General features: G+C 36.5%; 1 protein-coding gene and 1 long non-coding RNA gene across 4 annotated transcripts in view; one reads left to right on the forward strand and one right to left on the reverse strand.

The window, feature by feature from the left end:
• The window catches only part of LOC134514546 (uncharacterized), a 123,927-nt gene that overhangs the window by 97,836 nt on the left and 4,182 nt on the right, over window positions 1-21,909 (reverse strand). The window lies entirely within an intron of this gene.
• On the forward strand, window positions 1,570-11,960 carry OLFML1 (olfactomedin like 1). 2 transcript variants are annotated; one of them, XM_063334103.1, is made up of 3 exons: window positions 1,570-1,953; window positions 3,979-4,267; window positions 6,912-11,960. In XM_063334103.1, the coding sequence occupies exons 1-3, from the start codon at window positions 1,828-1,830 to the stop codon at window positions 7,688-7,690; spliced, it is 1,194 nt and encodes a 397-aa protein (XP_063190173.1). In that variant the 5' UTR covers window positions 1,570-1,827; the 3' UTR covers window positions 7,691-11,960. The 2 variants fall into 2 exon arrangements, with proteins under 2 accessions (XP_063190173.1, XP_063190174.1); XM_063334104.1 differs by having other exon boundaries at window positions 1,817-1,953; window positions 4,169-4,267.

The following is a 21,909-nucleotide window of genomic DNA, read 5'->3' on the forward strand; positions in this document are numbered from 1 at the left end:
CCAAAGAGGCTACTGCCTTATTACAGAGGGAAACCCAGACTACACACTGTAATGAAAAAGATTATTAAAAGTCATAGAGTTAAGATGCTACTTCTATTACCTTAAAATAGGACTTACAGACATAACTTGAGTCAAGCATGTTCCAAACTGCAGGCAAACCATGATAGATTTGTTTTATACAGATGTATGATTTCTCCCTAACCTAAATGAAGATATTAACTTATTGCATCACATACTCTTCATCTCGTGATTGTTGCCTTAGATTATTGTGATAGACATACTAAACTCAGAACAACTCTGAAGGATTCCAGGTTCACCTAGGAGGTTAGAAAAGAGATCATTTTTCTGTGTTCTTCCCCAGTGTTGAAGCTGATTATTTTGTGGAAAAGACGACAGCACACTTTGTCAAGATGTTCCAGAGGACATAATCAAGGAAGACTACACACTCCCTAGGGTGCCTATTCTCAGTGCATTATCCTTCAAGGATCCAGCAGGCAAGATTTCCATCCTCCCAGGCAGGAGTTCTGGAGTAAAGTGAAATGACACTGAAGTGGAGAACCGAGTATTGGCCTCTCTGTGCATCAGTGACTCGGCCTGTCAGTAGGAACTGGCAAATTGTTTACACCTCTTAGGATAAAGCAATATTAAAAGAAAAAATACTTATCTGTGCATGTCTGTGAAATTTGCCTTTAAAGCACACATACCTGTAACTTGCAACAGTCAAGCAAATGGAGGTAAAAATCTGCCTGCTGTGACATATTTTCATGAATTCTGTCACAAGTCACACGTTTACATACAAGGCAGTCAGAAAGAAAAGGAAAGCTGTGTAAATGTGAGGAAAAAACTGTAGAGGAAAAAAAAATGGGGGAAAAAAGGGAAGAGGTAGAGAATTCTGAGAAACACAGACATCCAGTTTGGCTTCGGATACAAAGGAAGCTTTCTAACATCCTAACACATGGTTTCACAGCAAATAAAATGTTAGCATAGCCACGTATATTTCCAGACAAGGCATTCAGTCATGGAAATTATGAAAAAAATTTAAAAATTGCGTCAAATGCAATTAACTCATGTAAATTTATTCTAATTAATTTTTAAGTCATCCTAAGTAGAATTATTATTGTGAAAGAAGAGATCTATCAAGACTCCATTAAATCGATGCAGAACTGTGTTAAGGATATTGGTTTTAGCTAGAAAAGTACTGGCAGGAGAAGAGGAGAAGGAAAAATAAATATTTTTTTTTAATACTTTTAACTACGGTTTTTAGTCCTACTGGCTGAATACTGGAAGTGAAAACAATTGCTTTAGATTGTTTTACAGTAACAGCTGTGGTTGTTGATCTTCCTGTGAAAAAATGACCAGTGCTCCACTGACTTTGAATCTATGCTGACTTACACCAAGTACATACTGCACAGTGTTGGTCACACGGGAAAGCAGATGGGAGGAGAAAGGAGGGAAAACAAATTATTTTTATTTGTATTTAATAAAATTTGGCCTATGGGCTTTATGTGACTCAGTACTGAACATCTGGGATTGATCATAGGATCACAAACTGGAAAGCAGTCATCTGGCTTCTAGAAATAAACACATTCAGTCCCTCTTCCACGACTTTATTTTTTTAATGATAAAAGGCAACAGCCTTTTAAAGTCTTTTTAATACTTGCAGAAACAGTAACTTTTTAGTAATTTTTAGTATTACTTTTTCACATCACGGCATCAGACAACTGTTTAATTTAATTTAATCCTGGACTGTCAGTAGTGTTTGGGATTGCCCTACACACACACACACAATTAATTCAATACTATTTTGCTTCAAAATTTTATGAAACAATGGTAGTCTTGCAACTCCGATTTTTATTAGTTCCATTCCTCACAAGCGTCATGGGAGCAGCACAATATATGATGCAAGACGCAGCTCTGATGAACTACATCGACCGGCGTTTCCTATCTTTAGAGGTATGTGCTATCTGTATCATTCTGTAATACTGCCTAACCGCAAAGAGGTTCGAAAATGTATGAATGTTCTTCTACGTGTGTGAACACAGAACAGTTTGTATGCTAAACAATATCAGGAAGGTGAATTGCCAGCTTTTTGAAATAAATAAGTAAAATTGTAGCTAAGCCTTTAGCTACAATGATTCCTAATTAACACATCATTATTTATTGCAGGATATAATTTCAGAATGTTATTTTTATTCTGTTATCACTTGTATATTTTTATGACCATCAGTGAATTTAGCTAAACAGGCAAATGCTTATCAAACTGTCACAGTCCATCCTAGGGAACAGTGTAACCATATTGTCACCAGTAGAACTGCTGTCAAGTTTTAACAAGGAGACAGAAATATATCAGGTATTTTTTCTAAATACAGATGAACCTACCTGGAAGAATAGTTTAAAACACATTTGTGTAAAGCAGTAGTGTATCTGCACTTTAACTAGGAGTTGAAATTATCCCCTTACAGCTGGGAGACTGAAATAGGTATTTGCTTTCAAGTAATTATACAAGTACCAGTCCCTGCTTCTTTTTCTGCAGTAAAAAACTACCAGTACTGCAAAGTACCTTTTCAGTATTGACGTGCTGTAATCACACATAGTTTATCTTAAATCATTAACGTGTCCTGGGCTCCTGACTTGCATTGGTAGACTTTAGAGAAGTTTAACTTGTCTGATCTTGCATTCCCTTTTTGTACAAAGCACTCACTGGTCTTAACTTCACAACACAGAAAGAAGTGACGGATTAGCCTGGTATTCCTGGTATTCTGTTCCTATTGTGTAGATTGAGATTTAAATTTTATTAACCATTATAGGAATAACTTCACATGGTAATTTCCATTCATTTGGCAAAAATTAAAAATGATGCAATTCCATCTGTGACATTTGGTGCAGGGGGCACCAAACAAAGAACAGGAAAAAGGGTGAGGCAGATATTGAAGAAAACATTTAAAATAAAAGTTTTTGTAGAAAGTAATGAAACAGTTTCCTGGTGATTTACGGTCACATATAAATGGGGGGAGAGGGGCACATACAAAAACCACACCTCACAAAACAAACAAACAAACCACCAACACCAATTTACATGGAACACACACATACTGCATTAATTATTCAGTAAACTCAGATATTCCCTATTCAAACACCACCTTAAAACAAAATACCTTAGATCTGTGCATAAAGCACCAAATCAGAACACGTAATATAGCCATTAGATCTACTATGATTTTGTGTTTGTTCTTAAATATTGGTTCAATTTATTCATCTTCCCAAAGTGGCAGCTGGGCTTCTGTTTTCAGGCCACCTACGATCTTTACAGAAGCAGCTGCGCTACAACAAAGAAATTACTTTCCTCACCTTTAAAAATGTTGATAATTTGAATCTAGGTATAAAGAAACATCTGTATTTTTTTTAAATACGGCCAAGAATTTGACAAAAAGAAAAAAAAAACCCACACCTTCTCAACATAGAGATGTCAATATTTGCATTTTCCATTTTAAATGGATGAAAAATAGCCACACTATATACTGTCTTGGTCATAAGAGGTGTATTTATGTGAAATGTTCACATTTGTAGATTCTCTGCAGGAAACTTCTTGAGACTGCTTCACTGGTGGTCCTACAGGAGTTCTGAAAAGTTTCTGGGAAGCAAGTCATCAGAGATCATGTGCCCTTAAGTACCTCTGGCTGTTTCCATGGAGCACTTCTCCCTCTTTAGGCAGCAAAACACAGTATCTAGTTGTCAGTAACCACATCAAGGAAAAAAAAAAAGCGTATTTTTGTCCAGAACTGTGAATACTAGTGCCAGTCTAATGTGTCCTCTTCATATAGATACACAGCAACAGACCATTGGTTTGAAATAGATGGGGGGCAAGGGGACTGGAAAACAGAGAATAGCACGGTTTTTGAAGTAATCATGAATGAGGCTGTAATCTATACAGAATACACACGTATATCCATGTATTTTCTTCCTGTGTTCTAACTCAAGAAGAGGCTGGAAAAATGCAACCAAGACATACTGGATTATGTGGAAGAATTCCGAGACTTTTCAAAGATGGTACTGTCACGCCTGGCAGGACTGAACAATCATAAGGCTGAGGTTAAAAGTGAAGTAGAGAATTTGCTAACAAGAATTGAACGAGCACAAAGGGACATTGACTATTTTGGATCTGTCACAGATTCTAATACATGTACAGAAGTGCATGAAGACCTGGTGAAACAACAGCTATTTGAAGAAGCGGAAGAAAAAAAGAAACTTAAACTCATGCTTAATGCAAGTAAGAACAGTTTATTTTTCAGAAATTTGATCTGAATGAGGCAGTCCCCTGGCCAATGCATGTATGCTGATATAGGGATAACAGATTTTCACAAGTTATGTGAATACCACAGATAATTGCATGGGGTTTTGGCTGTGTCAATACTAGACTTAAAAAAAAAAAAAAAAAAAAACAACAAACAAACCAAACCCAAACTACAAAAAAGATATGGGAGAGGGAAAGAATAAACTACAATTCAAATGTTTATTTTGTAGATACTCTACTGCATATCAAATTGATTCTTTGGAAGCTCTTTTACTAACCTCTTCTGGTATTCTTTCTCCCCTTCTCCCCTCCATGTACTTTATCAAGAGAGCACATTGGCTTAGCGGCAAGCAAACCTCAGTTCTGATTTGAACTTTAAGTGTTATGGTACCTAGTAGGAAGAATATATACACTATCTTTTCTTTTTTTTTTTTTTTTAAACTAATGAAGTTTTATAATTATAAATATCTTTACCTTAAGAAAGTTGAGTTACAAATGTAAATGACATATTGTATACATATTTGAATTAGTCCTTTTCATTTTTCTTCAAAAGTAGTAAGAAAAGAAAAATAAACAATAACAAATATAAACTGCCTTTTTTTAAAAAGCCAGGTAAAAGATCTTCAGCATCATTGATTAAACAATTCCAATAACTTAAACAGAATTAAACTGATTTAATTTTACAAATAAGTTTACAATTTGTTCCTTGAACTTTTCCAGCAAGAGAGTATTAAGGCAGATGGCAACAGAGCAATCACCTATTCTGCTTCTAAACTCTAATCTGACCCCACAGTTGAGTGCTCCAACTATCAAGATTTCTTGTTTCCATATATAGATTTTTTGAACATTAGGCATTTTTTTGAGAGGGAGAAAAATTTAGGGATTTTTAAACTGATTGTGGTAAGGACACTTTGAAAATTATATGTTTCTAAGAGTTTCAGAGGAGAAAACATTACTTTCCATTTTTCCTTGTTGGAAAGTATTACTTTTAATTTTATTGTAGCAGTTCATAGCAACTTTACTTTTGTCAGTATATGTCAGATGCTTGTCCTGTTAAACTGATGGCAAAACTAGTCTCTGTGTAGACTTTACAGCACTTTGGAAAACTGGCAAGACCCTCAACTCTAGCAAATAGCAGCTCTGCTTCCATGCTATCATGTATTAACCAGAAGTTACGATTATTTTTACTAAAGCACTCCAAAACTCAAACAAAACAGTGGTGTTTTAAGTCCCATTTTGTTACTGGTTTTGGTTCAAGTTCACACAGACTTGAAAATAACAATCAAGTAGAATTATTGTTTTTACATGCAGTAGTTGACACCTTATCCCGCTTTGGGTGGGAAATGGGAAATGACCTTCTGCACATTTTGGGACATGATAAGAAACAGTGGGCTTTGAAGGTATTATTGGGGAGAATGTGGAAAAATGTTGGTAAATTTTTTGCTCACTATGAATGCCTTAGTTTCTCAGTCTTCCTGCGAGCTGTTATGAAAGCCAAGGAGAGTTTAAAACTTTCTTTCAAGAAGAGAGACACTACTCATAGATTTCAGATAGTAATCTGGTTATTGCTCCTGCAGAGGAAGATGTTGCTAAGGCTGGCTAGATATTTTGACTCAACAGTTTTAAGTTTCTATAATCTATCTAATCAATAAACATTACTTTTGAGAAAGCTGTTGAGGCTTGCTCAGGGAAGGTGCACCCAGAGTGTGGACTTCCAACAAAAAAAATCCATGCTGTAGCAGCAATATCCAAATGCTTTGGTTAGAGGGCATCAGTACACACAAATGACATAAAGGTTGCTTTCTACAGGCAACTGGAAGCTTGCCACGGACTTCAATAGGTTCATATCAGGCCAAACAGGGAGGCTGGTTTTGCTTTCTCCATTTCATCTACTGCCAGAACTTCCTGCCTTAGGGCTTTGTTTGTTCTGCTTACTAAAATGGCTGCACTTCACTAAAGGCAATTCTTTAAACTTCAAATAGTGTCTCTTATAATTTATGAATGCCTTTGGTAAACAAGCTCGTTAATATGCTTTGCAGTAGTTTTTCCTGGAAATTATGGTCCTTGATAAAGATCTTGGTGTCTAAATGCCTGAGTCCTAACAAGCTTGGTGCTTTTTGGTCTTAAACGGCTGTGAAAGTGCATACAAAACGTAATGAAGCCAAAACTATGTATGACTCGCTCTCTGCTAGTGCCAATTTTATCCCTATATGAGGTAAACAATTATGTAATTCCACCAGCCATGCTTCTAGTAGAAGAATTGATAACACAGACATCATGCCAGTTCGTTTAAAGGCCACCGTAATGTAACTACTCTGGTCTCCTCTCAGGTACACAAATAGAATCCCTTTTGGATAACACTGGTCTAAAAGAGCTGAAAACAGTAGCTGAAGTAGCTGAAGATATGCAGTACCCTTAGCAGAAGATGCTGAATATATCTTACAAAATTATCTTCAACGCTATTTACTATAGCCACGCTGCTGGCACCTTTACTGATCTATTGACCCTGGCCTTATAGTTGGCTTAAAAGGAAACTAAGTAACTCAAAAAAAGGAAACCAGAAAATTCACAGCCATTCTACTTATTTATTTAATTTTTGTCTTTCGGTGTTTCCTTGCAGGTTGTGACCACATGCTTGCGGGTATTAAGTCCCTAAAGGTAGTTAAGAAGACTGGAGATAAGCATGGCTCTTGGATGAAAGATCCTGGCAAAAAGCATATGAAGATTTATTTATTAAATGGTTCTGTAAATAATGTTATTTTTGAATTTGCAAATATCATGACATTCATGGAAAGTAATCATACACTAAAAGCTCGCAGAGTCACCTTGCCATTTCCCTGGGAAGGAACTGGCCACATCATATATCAGGGTTTCCTGTTCTATCACAGATACGGCTCCTTAAACGAGATAATTAAATTCAATATCCAGAAAAGAAATATAACTGACCAAATGCTACTGCCAGGGGCTGGAAGGATTCCAGCCTATCAGCTTTCTCCATCTACGAAAATAGATCTTGCCCTTGATGAGCAAGGGCTCTGGGCAATCCATGCAGAACCAGAGACTGGAGGAAACATTGTAATTACTAAAATCAACCACATAACCATGGCAATAGAGCACACTTGGGACACATCATGCAATAGCAAGGATGCTGAAGCAGCTTTCATGGCATGCAACACACTCTATGTTGTCTACAACTTACCTAGTGGAGGCACCTCTCGCATACAATGTGTTTATGATGTTTTGGATGCTGTAAATACTTATGAAATCCCAGTATTGCATTTTCCAAAACGTCAGGGTAGCCATTCCGCCATACATTACAATCCTAAAGAAAAGCAACTCTTTGCTTGGGGTGATGGATCCCAGATCATTTACAAGCTTCACACAAAGCAAAAAGTTTAGAATCTTGAGCAACTTTTCAAATACACTTAAAAACTATCAGTCCTATGTCAATATGGTCATCAAAGCATATTAAAATTACATTATTCCCATCTGTTACAACTTTCATCTATTTTACATAAATTTAGGCTTACATACCCTAGTGATCTTAAACTAATGTCCAATTAAGAATATGTGAAGACTCCATTAATATGAATTACATGATGACTAAATACCACACATGTACAACTCACACACACAAATTAAAGACTAAGGTTAATTAAAAAAAATAATAATCCATCTCTGACATGTTCTCTTCCTATCTAAACTACGTATTCTGCATCAGTGTCGTGGAAATCAAGTCAAAAGTCCTTCCTGTCCAATACATGTTATCTGACAATCTTCACTACCCTGAAGCTCACTGTAGGAAGCCCTCTTGTGAGCACTATAAAATCACATGCTTCCAGAGAAATTATCTATAAGTTTTTAACAGGAGAGGTTTATTTTACCACAAAGCTTAAGAGTATACAACCTCACAAACATGATTTATTTTTAACATACTGTTCATGTACATTACAAGTCTGTTCCTAATCATCGAACCTCTAGACTATTTCCATGAAATTTCCACATTTTTGTTATACACATAGCTGTACAGTCCATTTTTGATCCTGCTAACATATTTGCTACCACCAAATATCCACTTTTATCAGCTTCAATTTGCCACCTTCCAATTTTTTTCAGTGTATCACTGCTTTTATATCAGAAGGAATGTTTCTAAATGATCTGTTCTGTACCATATTCTATTTTTAAGTGTTTTACATATCACTCTAATTGTTTCCTTTCTTATTAGTCCTCTCTCAGCATTTAGTTGTGAGGCATTTTCTCAATAGTTCAAATCACTTCAATTGCTCATAGCAGAATCTTTCTTATCCTATCCTCTGATCCGTTTTCTGATCAGTCCTGGTTTTGTGAGTAACAGATAAAAAACAGGTAAATACAAACACATTTTTGTTTCAAAAACAGTATTAAAAAATCCAAACAAACCTTACAGTTTTACTTGTGAAATATAGGTATTGGCTGTAGGTTTTGGATTTTAATGACAGCTGCGTTTCTGTTTAATAACCAAAAAGAAATTAAAAAAAAAAAAACAAAACCCCACAAAAAATGGTGCTTGAAAAGCAATCCATAGCTATTTCTACAGAAAGCCCATTTTGTTCTTTACACTGAAAGAGCTGTTGTTCTGTTTAAAAACAGCTTCAACAGAACAGCCAAACATCAGGGAATGATTTTGAAAAGGAGTTCCAGAATACAACAAAGAGCATACGGACTGCTGAGTTGCAATAGTGCTACTCTGCTTTTAGGAAAAGAAATTATATCGTTCTAAGCAGCCTTAATGACTAGAGCACTACTTCTGTGTTACAGAAGCCATAGGAAGCACAGTTAAGGCATCCTCAGGCTGAATGTAAGGTGAGCTGGCACCGGTTTCCTGTGCGACCATGAGTCAAAGGCAGATTCAAATATTTAGACTTTTATTCCTCTTCTGTAAAATTACAAACAGATAAATACAAAATGGTATTAGCCACTTCAGAATCCTTCGAGATCCTTTACTGCAAAAGGATGTGTAATTTTCTTTACTTAATAAATAAATGGTTTTGATGTAAATATGGATTGAGTCTGCTCTTTAGAAAAGGCATTCTTGGAATATGCTATGTGCCGCACTACTACGCAACAGAGAAAGCCTACGGTATTGTTCCATATAGAGATTTCAACGAGCAATCCTCAAAAGTTCAGACAGGGTCCTTTCTGAACCTTGCAGCCCTGGAAATCCAAGCTTCATAATGACTTAAGAGGTACCACCTAGTTTCGATAACAGGCGAAAGTTTTGTATGGATGAGCGTCACTAGATTATCTCATATTGTACAGAATGCAAAAGAAATGAAAACAAATAAAACAGAATAACAAAGTTTTCACAAATCTCAAAATTGAGGTTCAGTTACAAGGAGGATCAAATTTTCAAGCCTTCTAGTTTCAAAAATGTATATGAACAATCAAAAAATTAGAAGAGCTGGAATTTCCAAATGTTAATCCTGATACTGATTTGTGGGCAAACCATTTATGTACAGTCATAAGAGAACAAGGATAGAGGAGGCATTGTTGAACTAGCCTGTCTCAACTCTTCTTTAAACCCTTTAATAATAGGGACTTCACAACTTTCCCAGGGAATTTACTCCATCAATTCACAAGCCAGTGGCTGTAACATTTTTCCTAAAGCACAACTACAGTTTGCCTTGCTTCAATGCAGCCCCATTGATTTTTGTCCTGTCCAGCATAAGAATGTAAGAGTAGCCTTATTTAATCAACCAGAGAGTTATCCAACCCTAATAGCCAATCTCAAAGAGCTACCAAGAAAGAATACATATGGAAGAGCATAAGAATAGTGCAAACATGTATCCCTCTAGTGATTCATGCCAGAGGCAGTCTTTGTGATCAATATCGCTGAAGACTTGTCTTTCATGAATTTCACAGAGTCATGGAATGGTTTGGGTTGGAAGGGACCTTTAAAGGCCATCTAATCCGATCCCCCTGCAATAAGCAGGGACATCTTCAACTCGATCAGGTTGCTCAGAGTCCTGTCCAACCTGACCTTGAATGTTTCCAGGGATGGGGCATCTACAATATCTCTGGGCAACCTGTTCCGGTGTTTCACCACCTCATAATGCTTCAGTCTTCCTCACATTCTTCTGCAACACAAAATAGATTAGGCTACTGGTCCTGCAGCATAGAATAAGCTGGGAAATGGGCTGTAGATAGGGATAGCATACAATATTTTTTGCCTGTAGACTCAACAGCTTCTTGGCCTTACAGCAGCAATGGCACAGTTGCGAAAGAGTCACCTGTGTGAATATGGCCTGTTCTGCTGATCCATTAACATTCAGGCCAGAGAAAGAAGGCATACTTTCTCCTCCAGCTTCCTGATAATCTCATAAATATATAAGGATTTGATTAATTTTCAGAACTGGTAGCACAAAACAGGTATTTTTGAGAAAGTCAGAAGAGACATTTAGTTAACTCTGGGATGACAAGGGGCAAAAATAAGGAATGTTTGTTCAGAATCGGAAAGAATCACAAATATCTGAACTGAATAACATGCTCCAAGACACCAGTCTCACAAAAGCAAGGAGAAAGTGCTGTTGGCAAGGCAGTAGTAAGCCATAACAAGACTGCATGAAAGAGGGCACTGGCTTCTAGTTCAGGTAGATGGTATGATTGATTGTTACCATAGGAATGATATCAGTACAAGGAGATGAACACTGAGAGTCTTCATTGGGAAAAAAAACCAAACACATGAATGACAGTTTACGACCTCTACCTTCACCATCTAGATAATATCCACTATTGTCCCTATTACTCAAGTCGTTCCATGTTGTGCTTTCTCTGTGTGCCTGTTTAATCTGAATCACTGACTTTTTACTTTTCCAGTGCTGCATTTTCATTTTCAGACTGTACAGACAGGTCCTCTTGGGTTGGCTCTTCTGCTTCACTGCAGATCTCAGAGTTAAAACCAGGGTTCTCCGCTATGGCAGGATCGTCATCTTTTTAACAACAGCAGCAATCCTCAGTTCTTTGGCTGTGATAAAGGTCCCTCTCCTCTTCACTGATGTCAGTTACCTCATCCTTTTTCTGCATTAAGTCATAACCACCCCTCCCATGGTGAGATCAGATAGCAGGTTTCATTGCACGCACAGATACTCCTCATCTTCCATGCCCTCCATTCTTTGTTCCAGCTCTTCTGCAGAGGGCTGGGTCAGGTCAGGATAATCTACAAGGATTACATCCTGTTTGCACTTGAAGCAATCAAAATTATCATAGACAGGAGGGGCTTAAGGCCTCTCTGATTTATTGACACCTGTATGATGAATTTAAGCTTCCCGACAGCAGCGTGCTTTCTTCTTTGGATTTTGTGGATGCTAAGGATCTGTGGACTGTATGCTAAAAGCAACTGCTTTACTAGTATAGCAGAGCTTGATGCTATAAGCACGGTGTAAATTATGCCAGTATAACTGGGTTCATTTTTACAGCGCCAGAGATATGCTTCTTTGCCAGCAAATAATATTCCTTTCTCTTTATCTTCTTCATTTATATCTGTGTGGGTCTGGAGGATGAGAGCTCCTTTCAGCATTCATGCAAGCAGCCACCATGTAAGAAAAACACACAGAACACATTTATTACGCATGGGTTTATCACTAAGCAATGCAACTATTACATGCTTACTGTCATCATGCTGTGTAACAGTGCATGTTTTTCCCTGTGTGCTATTTCCCACCCAGTGGGCTTTTCATCAGTCAGAGGATACTGCTGCAAAGACATGCATATAAGCTTGGAAAAGAAACTGCAGAATGGAAACCATTATCTCCTAATACCTAAGAAATAGCTCCTCCTGGAGGCAAAAGTTGGGACCTGTCACTCTTCAAGTGACCTGAACTTTTCATGTGTTTGCATTGCATGTAAGATATCACTTTTTTATTATACTTGCACTATATTGAGCCCTAAGCCCAGAAAAAGGTATATACAATCCAAGGAGTGCAGTTACAGAAAACCAAACAAAATTGCAAACAAGCGCCATTTACAGATGTGGAGGAACTCTAGCATGCAGGCAAAGCAGTAATGTGTACTGGGGAATGACAGTAGTATGATTTCTTGCCGGAGAATTGGCATGCTGCTTGGCATCACTTAAGAGTGAGTAAAGGATGGAAGGAGTGTTCATTGATAGACTATGATGGTCATTGCTTATGTTGCCTTTTATTGGTAAGAACTCTCCTATACCATTTGTTTTTCTCCTAAATAGCTTGACTTACGTGCAGACTTCTTCACGATGACATTTTCACCTATTTATCTCTAATTATGACCTAATCCAAAGCCTGTTGGTGTAACTGAAAGTTTCATTCTAACTTCTGTTGTGTCTCCATAATGCTTGCTTCACACTTGTATGTCTCCACAAGAGTCCGAATGTTTTTTTTTCTTTCTATGTTTAAAGGTGGGCTTAACTGGATGTCAAAAACTGGGCAGTATTGGCATGAATACTTCAGAAAGTGGATTTGGAAGGGAGGACAAATTTTTCTCTTAGGTACCTCCCATGAAGCCTTGTTCACACTAAAAGGGGTATCTAAAATGTCTATCAGTTAAGAAGTTGACCTTTTCTATTAAACGTGCCATAAAATTCTATGATGTCATTACTGCAACTGCACAGGGTACTAAGAAAAACAAAACGTTAATAGGTGCCCAGGTTTTAAGGGATAATACTGAATAACTGACCCTGCACAAGAATTAGCAAATCACACATGGAGTTTCCCTAAGAAACAAGGTCTGTAAGAAACAAACCTTCTACAATGGGTTACTGTAAAACACGTATGAAAAAAGACAAATACTGGAGCTTTGTTAATTTTGTTAATATCTTAAAAGTGTAAAATTCTTCTCTTGTGATTGAAACTAACAGTTTATTTCAAATAAAAAAATCTTGTACTCAGTGACATGAAGGTTATCTGGAGGTTATGCGCAAAGAATAAAGGCACTGCACATACACACCCAGTATGGCAAGATTCTCAGTATTAGGAGTGGGTTTAACTTACGACTTTCCCAACATTTTCCAATGTTAGATGTGCAAATATATGTGCTGTGCAGACACACTTATACATACGTATATAGACATATACATACATATTTCTATTGGTGATACCTGGGGATTACTCAGTCTTTTTTCCCCATTGTTCACACTGACAGCATAATCCATAATATTAATTTGTCTTAGAGTTAATTATTGCAAAATATCTCTAAAAAACACTCTTTTTTGAAACTCCTTTTAAAAGAATTTTAAACAAGTAAAATCTTTATGTGGAAAAGGTTAAAAAAAAAAAAATCTCTTAAATCCTCTCCATGTAAGTGTCTGTACTTACTACAGACAGCCATCTGCTTTTCCCTTTTCCTTTGAGGTGACTTTTCAGTGGGATCGATCCATGCAGTGAGTCAATCTGTAGCCCACGATTACACGACTGGGTCTTTTGTTTCTCCTTTTTGAATAGTTTCTTAAGAGTAGGGGAACAAAGGAAAAAATATCTGTGGAGGATGTTTTGTAATTTGATACACCTTTAGAAGTATCTCAAAAAGTAAATACTTTTGAAGTGGTTAATGTGCCTTTGTATTTCCCAGTACTGCCTTCATCCAACTAAAGACAGTCTGAAAGATCCTCTGTTTGGGAGCAGCTGTAGAAATACCCATTTTAGAACATGTTGGAACTACATCTGCCTGTAGAGAAAAATAAACCTTTGTTTCTGACTTGTTTACCTAAGCTTCTAGAAGTAGAAAATGTAGGTGCTACATGAATGTTTCCGTTCCCCGTAAGATGAAAAAGCAGTTTAAGTAGGTTGGGTTTTTATTCCCAGAGCAAACATCTTCTAATTCATCTCTGTTTTTCTTAACTAAACCAAGGATGGCCAGTAGAAATTTAATATGTTATGGTCTAGATTTCCTTCAAATTATATGGGATTTAAAAAGTGGAAAATATCAAAATTGACAAAAAATGTCTTAATCTCGAGAACAAATATTTAACCAGTCATGTTTGTTCATAATACCTGTAACACGGTCCATTTGTCTGTACACAAGACTATGTTGATCTGTTTTGAGTAGTCAGGCATCTCATTTTTTTCAGACCTATATGGAGTTTTAGATAAACCTGTAAGAATGTGCTTTTATAAAGTAAATTTTTTAAAGAAACTGTTTGGTATTCTGGAGCAAGTGTATTTATTTACCAGTATGTGCAATAACTGATTTTTGTATGTTCACAAACATACTTGTGTATGTCATAGAGGTTCCAGTGTTTGTCAATACAGAACATTGTGCAGAAATATTAAACTTCGTTTGTTTGAAACAACTATGTCTTTCCCTACCCAAGTATAGAAATACCCACAGAGTATGGAGGTTATTTAACATAAGGAGTTTCCCCAGTGCTGTTTAAACTGTATTTTTACCTTTAATGCTATACAAATTCAAACAAAAAACATAGCCATAGAAAGTTATACTATCAGACATGACTTTACCAGATCTGTAATCATTTTCAGCCTGTAAGTTTTCTCAAACCTGTGAGCTCAGACTTGAAATTGGTACACACTGCAGAAACACTCCTCTTAGCCATTTTCATGAAGAGGACAATAAGATTCCTAATAAACACAGGCCGAGCAGAGGCCCAGTTGTTTGCTGCCTCAGGTCTCTACCATCCAACTATCATGTCCAGTTCCTGCTACCTCAGTGCTGTTTTCTGTGAGCTAAACCAACTCTTTCCAAGTCTTTCCAAGGACTGAAATCTTGGCCTACTCATTTCTAACAAAATTAATCTGGAAATTGGTCAGAAAAACCTGGGATGTAATTCAGTAAGGACAAGAGCAAAGAACTATACTTAGGCAGGAATGATCAACTGCACAATTACAAAAAAAACCCACCCAAGATTCAAATATGTAAAAAACTGTTGGAAAGCAGAAGAAGCATCTGTCCTCCAAGTCTCTGATAGACAGAAATAATTCAAACTGCCGTCAGGCTAGACAGCAGAAAATTCTCCGACTACAAGGCTAGTGAAACTTGGCACAGACTTTTTTACCTAAGAAACTGTCTAAGAGACAAGAGACTCACAATTTCCTCTGTCGGGAACAATATAGGTTTGGGTAATCTTGCATTTTGACAGGTGGTTGATCACAACTGTAGCTAGCAGCACAGAGGACGAGTGGTCTCTGGGCATTGTCTAAGCCATCCTGGGAAGTTCACTGAGAAAAATGAGCAGATTGTCAGGTGTCTATTTGCTCTCTTAAGAATCTGTGCCCCTCCTGAAACCTGGTGAAGCTTCAAAGCTGAGAAAAATCACTTGATGACCAACCTTTTTGTATTTGTACATGGGACACTCAGTCTGTATGATCTGATGATGCATTCATTTGTTTTGAAATAGGGGACTGGTACAAAACCATTGAAAGATAGATCATGTTATAACTCTTACCTGGGTTCTCTCGTCCAGTGTTTGTGATACACAAGGTTAAAACCAATATTTTTATTAGGATGTACAAGTAAAAATTATTTAAATAGAGGATTATTATACTAGATTGTTCTGTGTTAATCATAATTTTCTTATTCTTAATTAGCTGGAAAAGGGAAGAATCTAACATATAAACACTAACTGCTAATGCAATGAGTTAGATCATAAACTTCTTATATGTTTATCTGTTATCCAATTACTATTCGATAAGTAATCCCTTTTACTTATCCCTCTTATTGGGACCAGCACTGGTCTTATACTTTGTACTTTTTTTCTGATCCCCTGTAATGCCTGAAATTATCTGTAACCATTAACAAATATCCAGGAAGAATTAAGCACTTTTGTGGGTTTTTAAATATAGTTTTGCCAGAATATTTAATTTAAACAATACATTGCTTTATCAGAATATTTAATTTAAACCTCACATATGCCCAATTGCTTTGTCTTTTAAAGGCCTGGTCTTATACTGCTTGCACTATCACTGTCCATTTACTTCAACTGAGGATTCAGAAGATAAAATGTCAGTGTAATTTCCTGTGTACATACTCAATTTGAAATCGATACAGGGAGAGCCATCCATCCACATGGCACAGTAAGAGCTACAAAGATTTACTTTGGCTTTATGCTTAGACTGTATTTTTCCAAAAGCAATTTTAATGTGTCTGCAAGATGCATGCCGATTTAATGCCAGCTTTCCAGTGCCACATATGCAGCTGGTAAAAACAACTTTGACAGAAAACGTTTTCTTTAGAATAGGTGCAAAACCCGATTTAAAGCTTTGGCTCTTCTCTGTACGGATCCAGAAATCTGAGAGAACCATCTGAAGTCAGATATTTCAGTCCCAGAGGCAATCACCTCTGAAGTGTGTGCAGAACTCATATCACTGTGGAAAATGTTATCTTCTATCAGGAAGATAGAAGATCAAAAAAAATAAAACGATCTATTTCAGTAATCTTTTTAGCAGAAGCAATTTTGCTGAATGCCATGAATTGCTTGTTTTCTTCCATATTTTGGAAGCTAGTGACTACATCCAGAAAAAAATGCATTTCCTATTCATTTGTTTGGCCACAAAATGCAAACATAAACTTGCAGGATTAATGACAGCAGTAAAGTCAAAACGTACTGCTCTAAGTTTACAGGACTTGCATGTAAACAAACTGAAACAGCCTCCAGACTACCTACATCCTTTTCTTATCATGGCATTAGTATCATAAGAAAAAAAACACATTCCCATCCTTGTTGCACATTTAATATAACTATATTCCTGACTACATTCCAACTACATTCCTGTATTTTCAACAAATAATTTCTTATTGAATTTCAAATAAATATCATTCATTCCCCAACTTACGAATACCATAATTTATAGGATATATACTTTGAATAAATCTTTTTCTTATGAAATTTGTACTGAAAACAATGTTTTGTTTTACTAAACAATAGATATAAAGAATGTACACTTTTTCCTATCTAAGCAATTTAAAATATGTTGGCAATGGTCATATACTTGTATGTTTATATTTTGACGCATAAAAGTGCACGTACATAAACAGGAAAAAAATAAGGGCACACAACTGTACAAATATAAAACAATTCATATATGCCATTTCAGCTTTCCAGGTGAAATTAGAACCGTAAAACCTCATATCTTAAGCTTATTTCATAACCTGAAACAAAGGACCTCCTTTTTCTTGAAGAGCAGAAGAGATCTAATTTTTTAGGTGAAAACATCTGAGTTTTCACCACCCAGAACCATTCAGCTACTCCTGCAACGTAAACTTCCATAGGTTTATCAGACATAGCACAGCACTGAAGCCCAGGTGGCACAAGCTGCAGTTGATTTTACTGGCTATGATTTTAGTGACTCCCTCTAGTGGGGCTATAAGGCAAGGAAGGTGCTGTTTATATCCTTCCAGCTAAAGCAAACTTTTTTGTGAAGTATTTATATTAACATTTGCTGTCACGATATTTGTCTGATATTACTCACAGCCTCATATTAACTTCAACACTATAAGTATTAGTATTCATAAAAATCACATTTTAATTTCATGCTTATTTGTATCTATGCTAAAAAAATTTGATTGACTGTTTAGTGAGGAACTACACCACCACATAACTGACCATCCAAGAAAAACAATAAGGAGTGTTCATAAACAAGATATGAATATTCCAATTCCATTAAAATGGAATGCAGTGTGTTCACAGAAATTGAATCCTGATACCTGACAACGCACAAGCAAGACAGAGAGAAGCTAAATTCGTATCCTTATTCATTCCATTACTTCAGTGAACAAATACTTCATCTGTGTACAATTGTATTGAATAAAGTCAGCATTTTAGGTTCTCTATGAATGGTGAACTAGGCTTTAAGACCAAACAATATAGCTGTGTTTTTAAAGGAGCTTAAAAGAAGTAAATCTTTTTCTAAATATATTAGCTAAAAAGCACACAACAGATCTTAAGAGCAGGAAAAAATTGTTTACAATAGCAAAAAGTGAAGCATTTCTCAGGCTGAACCTGTGAGTAACAATTCAGATCTGGATGCAGAAAGCCACTGTCTTGAAGTTAACGTTATGACAGGAAAAAAGTCATTATCATACCAACAACGTTTTGATACTGAGGTACTTCTTTTGGTTTAGTATAAATTCATATTTAAGAAAAAAATAAGGATCACGACGATTATAAATCCGCAAAGAAATCTAGTTCCATAACAAGAGCAGAGCACTTTTGCTGAAAGAAATATCAGAGCTACAGTAAAGATGACTGATCATAATTACTTCCTGTTCAGAGAAGACTTTTGGAGAGACAGAAACTCCTAACTATTTATTAACAAAACAAGTCAAAGACAGTTCACATTAAGAAGCTTCAGAGAACAAAATGTTATGGCAACACACAGTAACATATACATCTTAGCTAAGTTTGTCTGTGCATAATAAAATTAAACTACAAATTACCTGAAAAGGCTTACTAACTGCCCAATCGTCAAAATTCACAGTGCTCATAAACAACTTTTTGCATTATAACTTCTGTTTTTATTTGGACTAATAGAAATTATGGTAAAGCACAGAATAAGTGGGTTTAGTTTTTCAACAGAGATAAGCTTATTTAGAGGCTTATATAGCTGCAATCAGTGCAAAATCACAACAGGATTTAGAGGTCATTTGCAGCAAAACACAGGTTTTCCAGAATCAACCACAACTCTTGCAGCTGTGGCACTATGATCAGGCGAAAAACAACCCTTCTGAGAGGGTTCATGCTGGTACTTAACTTGGTTCCCTACCAGCTGCAGTCCTGATGTGCTTGAAGACAGTACAGCTTCTACCCCAAGTGGTACCCCCTAAATTCACTCTCAATTTGAGTGAAGAGGGCAAGATGATTTGTTTTGGCTATACAAAAGAAAGGAGAATTTTAAAGTGGCTTGATACTAGTTATCAACCTTCAGTAACACTTTCAAATGTACATAAAATCTGCCATGAATTCAAACATTCATCATCATGTATTAACTTTCTTTCTTTATAATTAGCTTTAAATTTATAGGCAATACATTGGAAAATGAATTAACATGGCTGTAGTCAGGTTTTATGATATGAGACTTTAGATCCCTATGCTAGTCAATTCAAAAAATAAAAACATATCAGGAGACATGTTTCTGGTTACTTCTAAAATCTAATGAAAGTATAAGTGACCAGGATGTGGGCAGTCATCTACAAATTAGGCTTACAGCTCAAAGCCAGAGCAGAGAGAGGAGACACATTAGCAAAAAAATACCCCACCAAACTACGAGTGAAGAATTGCTGAAAACCTGCAGTCTGGCAGATAGACAAAATGGGTCTCAGGTGCTAAACCAAGTTTCAGAAAACCACAAAGTTTACCTCTGAAAGCAGAACAGGCAACAGCGAAATGGCTAAAAGTCAGACTACAGAAAGTCAAGAAGGGCTCTTTGACAGGAAACCTGTATTGTGTCGAAACAGGCTACATGCTCCCAGAGAATCTGTAAATATAGGAGTTCCTGTTCCATATATCAATCATGGTCAATTACTTATAATTTGCAAGCTATGCACGCTATGGTACGCACATATAGGTTATCAGCTACTGGATCCAAGACAATCATTAGAGATAGGGACCTCCTGCTTTTGTCTGTTGTTGGCTTGGGTTTGGGTTGCTGTGGGTTTTTTTGCAACAGATCTTAGTGACTGCTTGCAGGCTGATTGTTAAAATAATTTTAAGATGTGTATCTGCAAAGACTCAATTATACTTTACTGATACATTGCCCACTCTTCTTTAATCTCCACAGAAGGTATCACTGATCCTCTATGAAGTCACAATTTAGCAAACATCAGAAAACAGCAAAAAAAAAAAAGCTGATCAGTAAACAAACCAAGAGCTCAGGCATGTGACCAAGTTCCTGCATATCAGCTGAGTCACACTAACTGACCTTGTCTGCTCTTGCTAAGGTAGAGGTTAGATGAAAGTGGCTTAAACTAATCTCTGCTGCCTGAGAGTTGCAACAAGTCACACGCCACAGCTCAATTCTGCAGCTAAGCAAGCGCAGAGCATTTTGTTATATCACACTAGCTGAATCATAATACCAAACAGCATCGGCTGGTCTGCCTCTAAAACAAAGGGACAAAGGTGAAGGCATGACTTCTTGCATCTGTATGTATGATTATGAGAAAAAGAACTGTATGATAGCAACCATAACAATCAAAGACAAAAGCAATCAAGAGTGTTATCTGGGAAAAAGAGAGGACAGAGACTCTTGTCTTCTGGCTCAAAACTTGCAGGTAAGATGAACTTGGAATTTTTCTGCTGTTATGGTCTCTCCTATGTTTGAAGGCAGAGGATTTTGTGCGTATTTTTCAAATAAGAAAGACCTTACAAAAAAAAATGCATCTTACTTGAATCAAAACTAAACGCTGTCTAGAAGCTTTCATGAAAAGATAATAGAATAATGGATATCTTTTGAGTCAAGAAACAGCTTATATAATTAACAATACTTTCTAGCATACATTTTTTTCTACCGTTTCTTAATGCAACAAATTTAGACAAATGCCAAATCCCCCGATGTTATGAGTTCAATTTGACTGAACCAAGTCCCATGACTCAAAATCGCCTCAGAAAAGGAGGTGGAATAATAACAGTTTATATGGTACTGTATTCTCTGTACATAAGCATGTGGTAACTTACAGTATAAGCTCTATTTTCCAAGCTGCAATAAGAAGGCTTTTACCTGATGGTTAGGACAGATGTGGATGTTTTAAACAGCTGTGTCTGCCTGAAAAGACTGCACCTCCCCTCCATTAGCTTTTAATTTACTACGATAGGCTTTCCAACCCAAAAATGTATAAAATGCCTCAACATATAGAGCTAGTATTTACCTGGGAGCCAAGAACGTTCATTGCAAAAACTCTGAAGATCACTCGTGCCTGATTTAAAAGTTGAACACTAGATGGAGCTATGTCCTTGGAGCACCACTAACTAAATTTAGATAAGGTACAGCTGTCTCGGATCTAATTCCCATTAGTTACATGCAAGCGGCCAGATCAATGGCTTGTTTAAACGCCTTTAAAAATGCTAAACAAAAGCAACAGTACGTTCCTGAAAGACTTTTTTAAGAACTGCATGTGTACATAAAAACTTCTGGAATTTAAACAGGAGTCTGAAAAAAAAAAAAACAGCTCAACACGTATAGTAGTCTCTAAGAAAACTATTTATTAAGGGGTTTTTTTTAAAAAGTGTATTTCATCTATCCTAGTAAGAGATATCTGAGAAGACGACTCCTATATCACATTTACTGCTACAGAACAGTTATGCTGCAAATTGTGAGAGAGAAAAAAATAGCAAGTTTGGGTTTTGTATCGAGTAGCTACAGCTGTCCTGTAAGAGTCCAAGAAAATTTCAAGTGTAATTTTATCTAGAGACAAAATATTTTTATTTCAACTGCTATCTTGGATATTTCACATTAACCCCACCAAATAGGGAAAAAACCCACACAACCATATCTTACCCCTTAAGAAAGAACATACCACATAAGTTAAAAAAAAAATGTTTCGAAGGATAAGAGAAGGTTGTCCACCTCACCAGAGGAAATCGGTAACATGACTGGCCATAAATCTCTGTTAAAGATAAGGCAGGCTACACTTTCTAATGAGATGCAATGGATTAGCTCTAT

This window comes from Chroicocephalus ridibundus, chromosome 4, assembly GCF_963924245.1.
Source record: "Chroicocephalus ridibundus chromosome 4, bChrRid1.1, whole genome shotgun sequence".
In the NCBI taxonomy this organism is placed as follows: Eukaryota; Metazoa; Chordata; class Aves; order Charadriiformes; family Laridae; genus Chroicocephalus; species Chroicocephalus ridibundus.

Bases quoted from the DNA above. Each gene is read 5' to 3' on its own strand.
- OLFML1 (XM_063334103.1), top strand. From the start codon at position 1,828: ATGGTAGTCTTGCAACTCCGATTTTTATTAGTTCCATTCCTCACAAGC. The intron at 1,954-3,978 runs GTATGTGCTATC...TTCTAACTCAAG, and splicing joins GGCGTTTCCTATCTTTAGAG to AAGAGGCTGGAAAAATGCAA. The intron at 4,268-6,911 runs GTAAGAACAGTT...GTTTCCTTGCAG, and splicing joins TAAACTCATGCTTAATGCAA to GTTGTGACCACATGCTTGCG.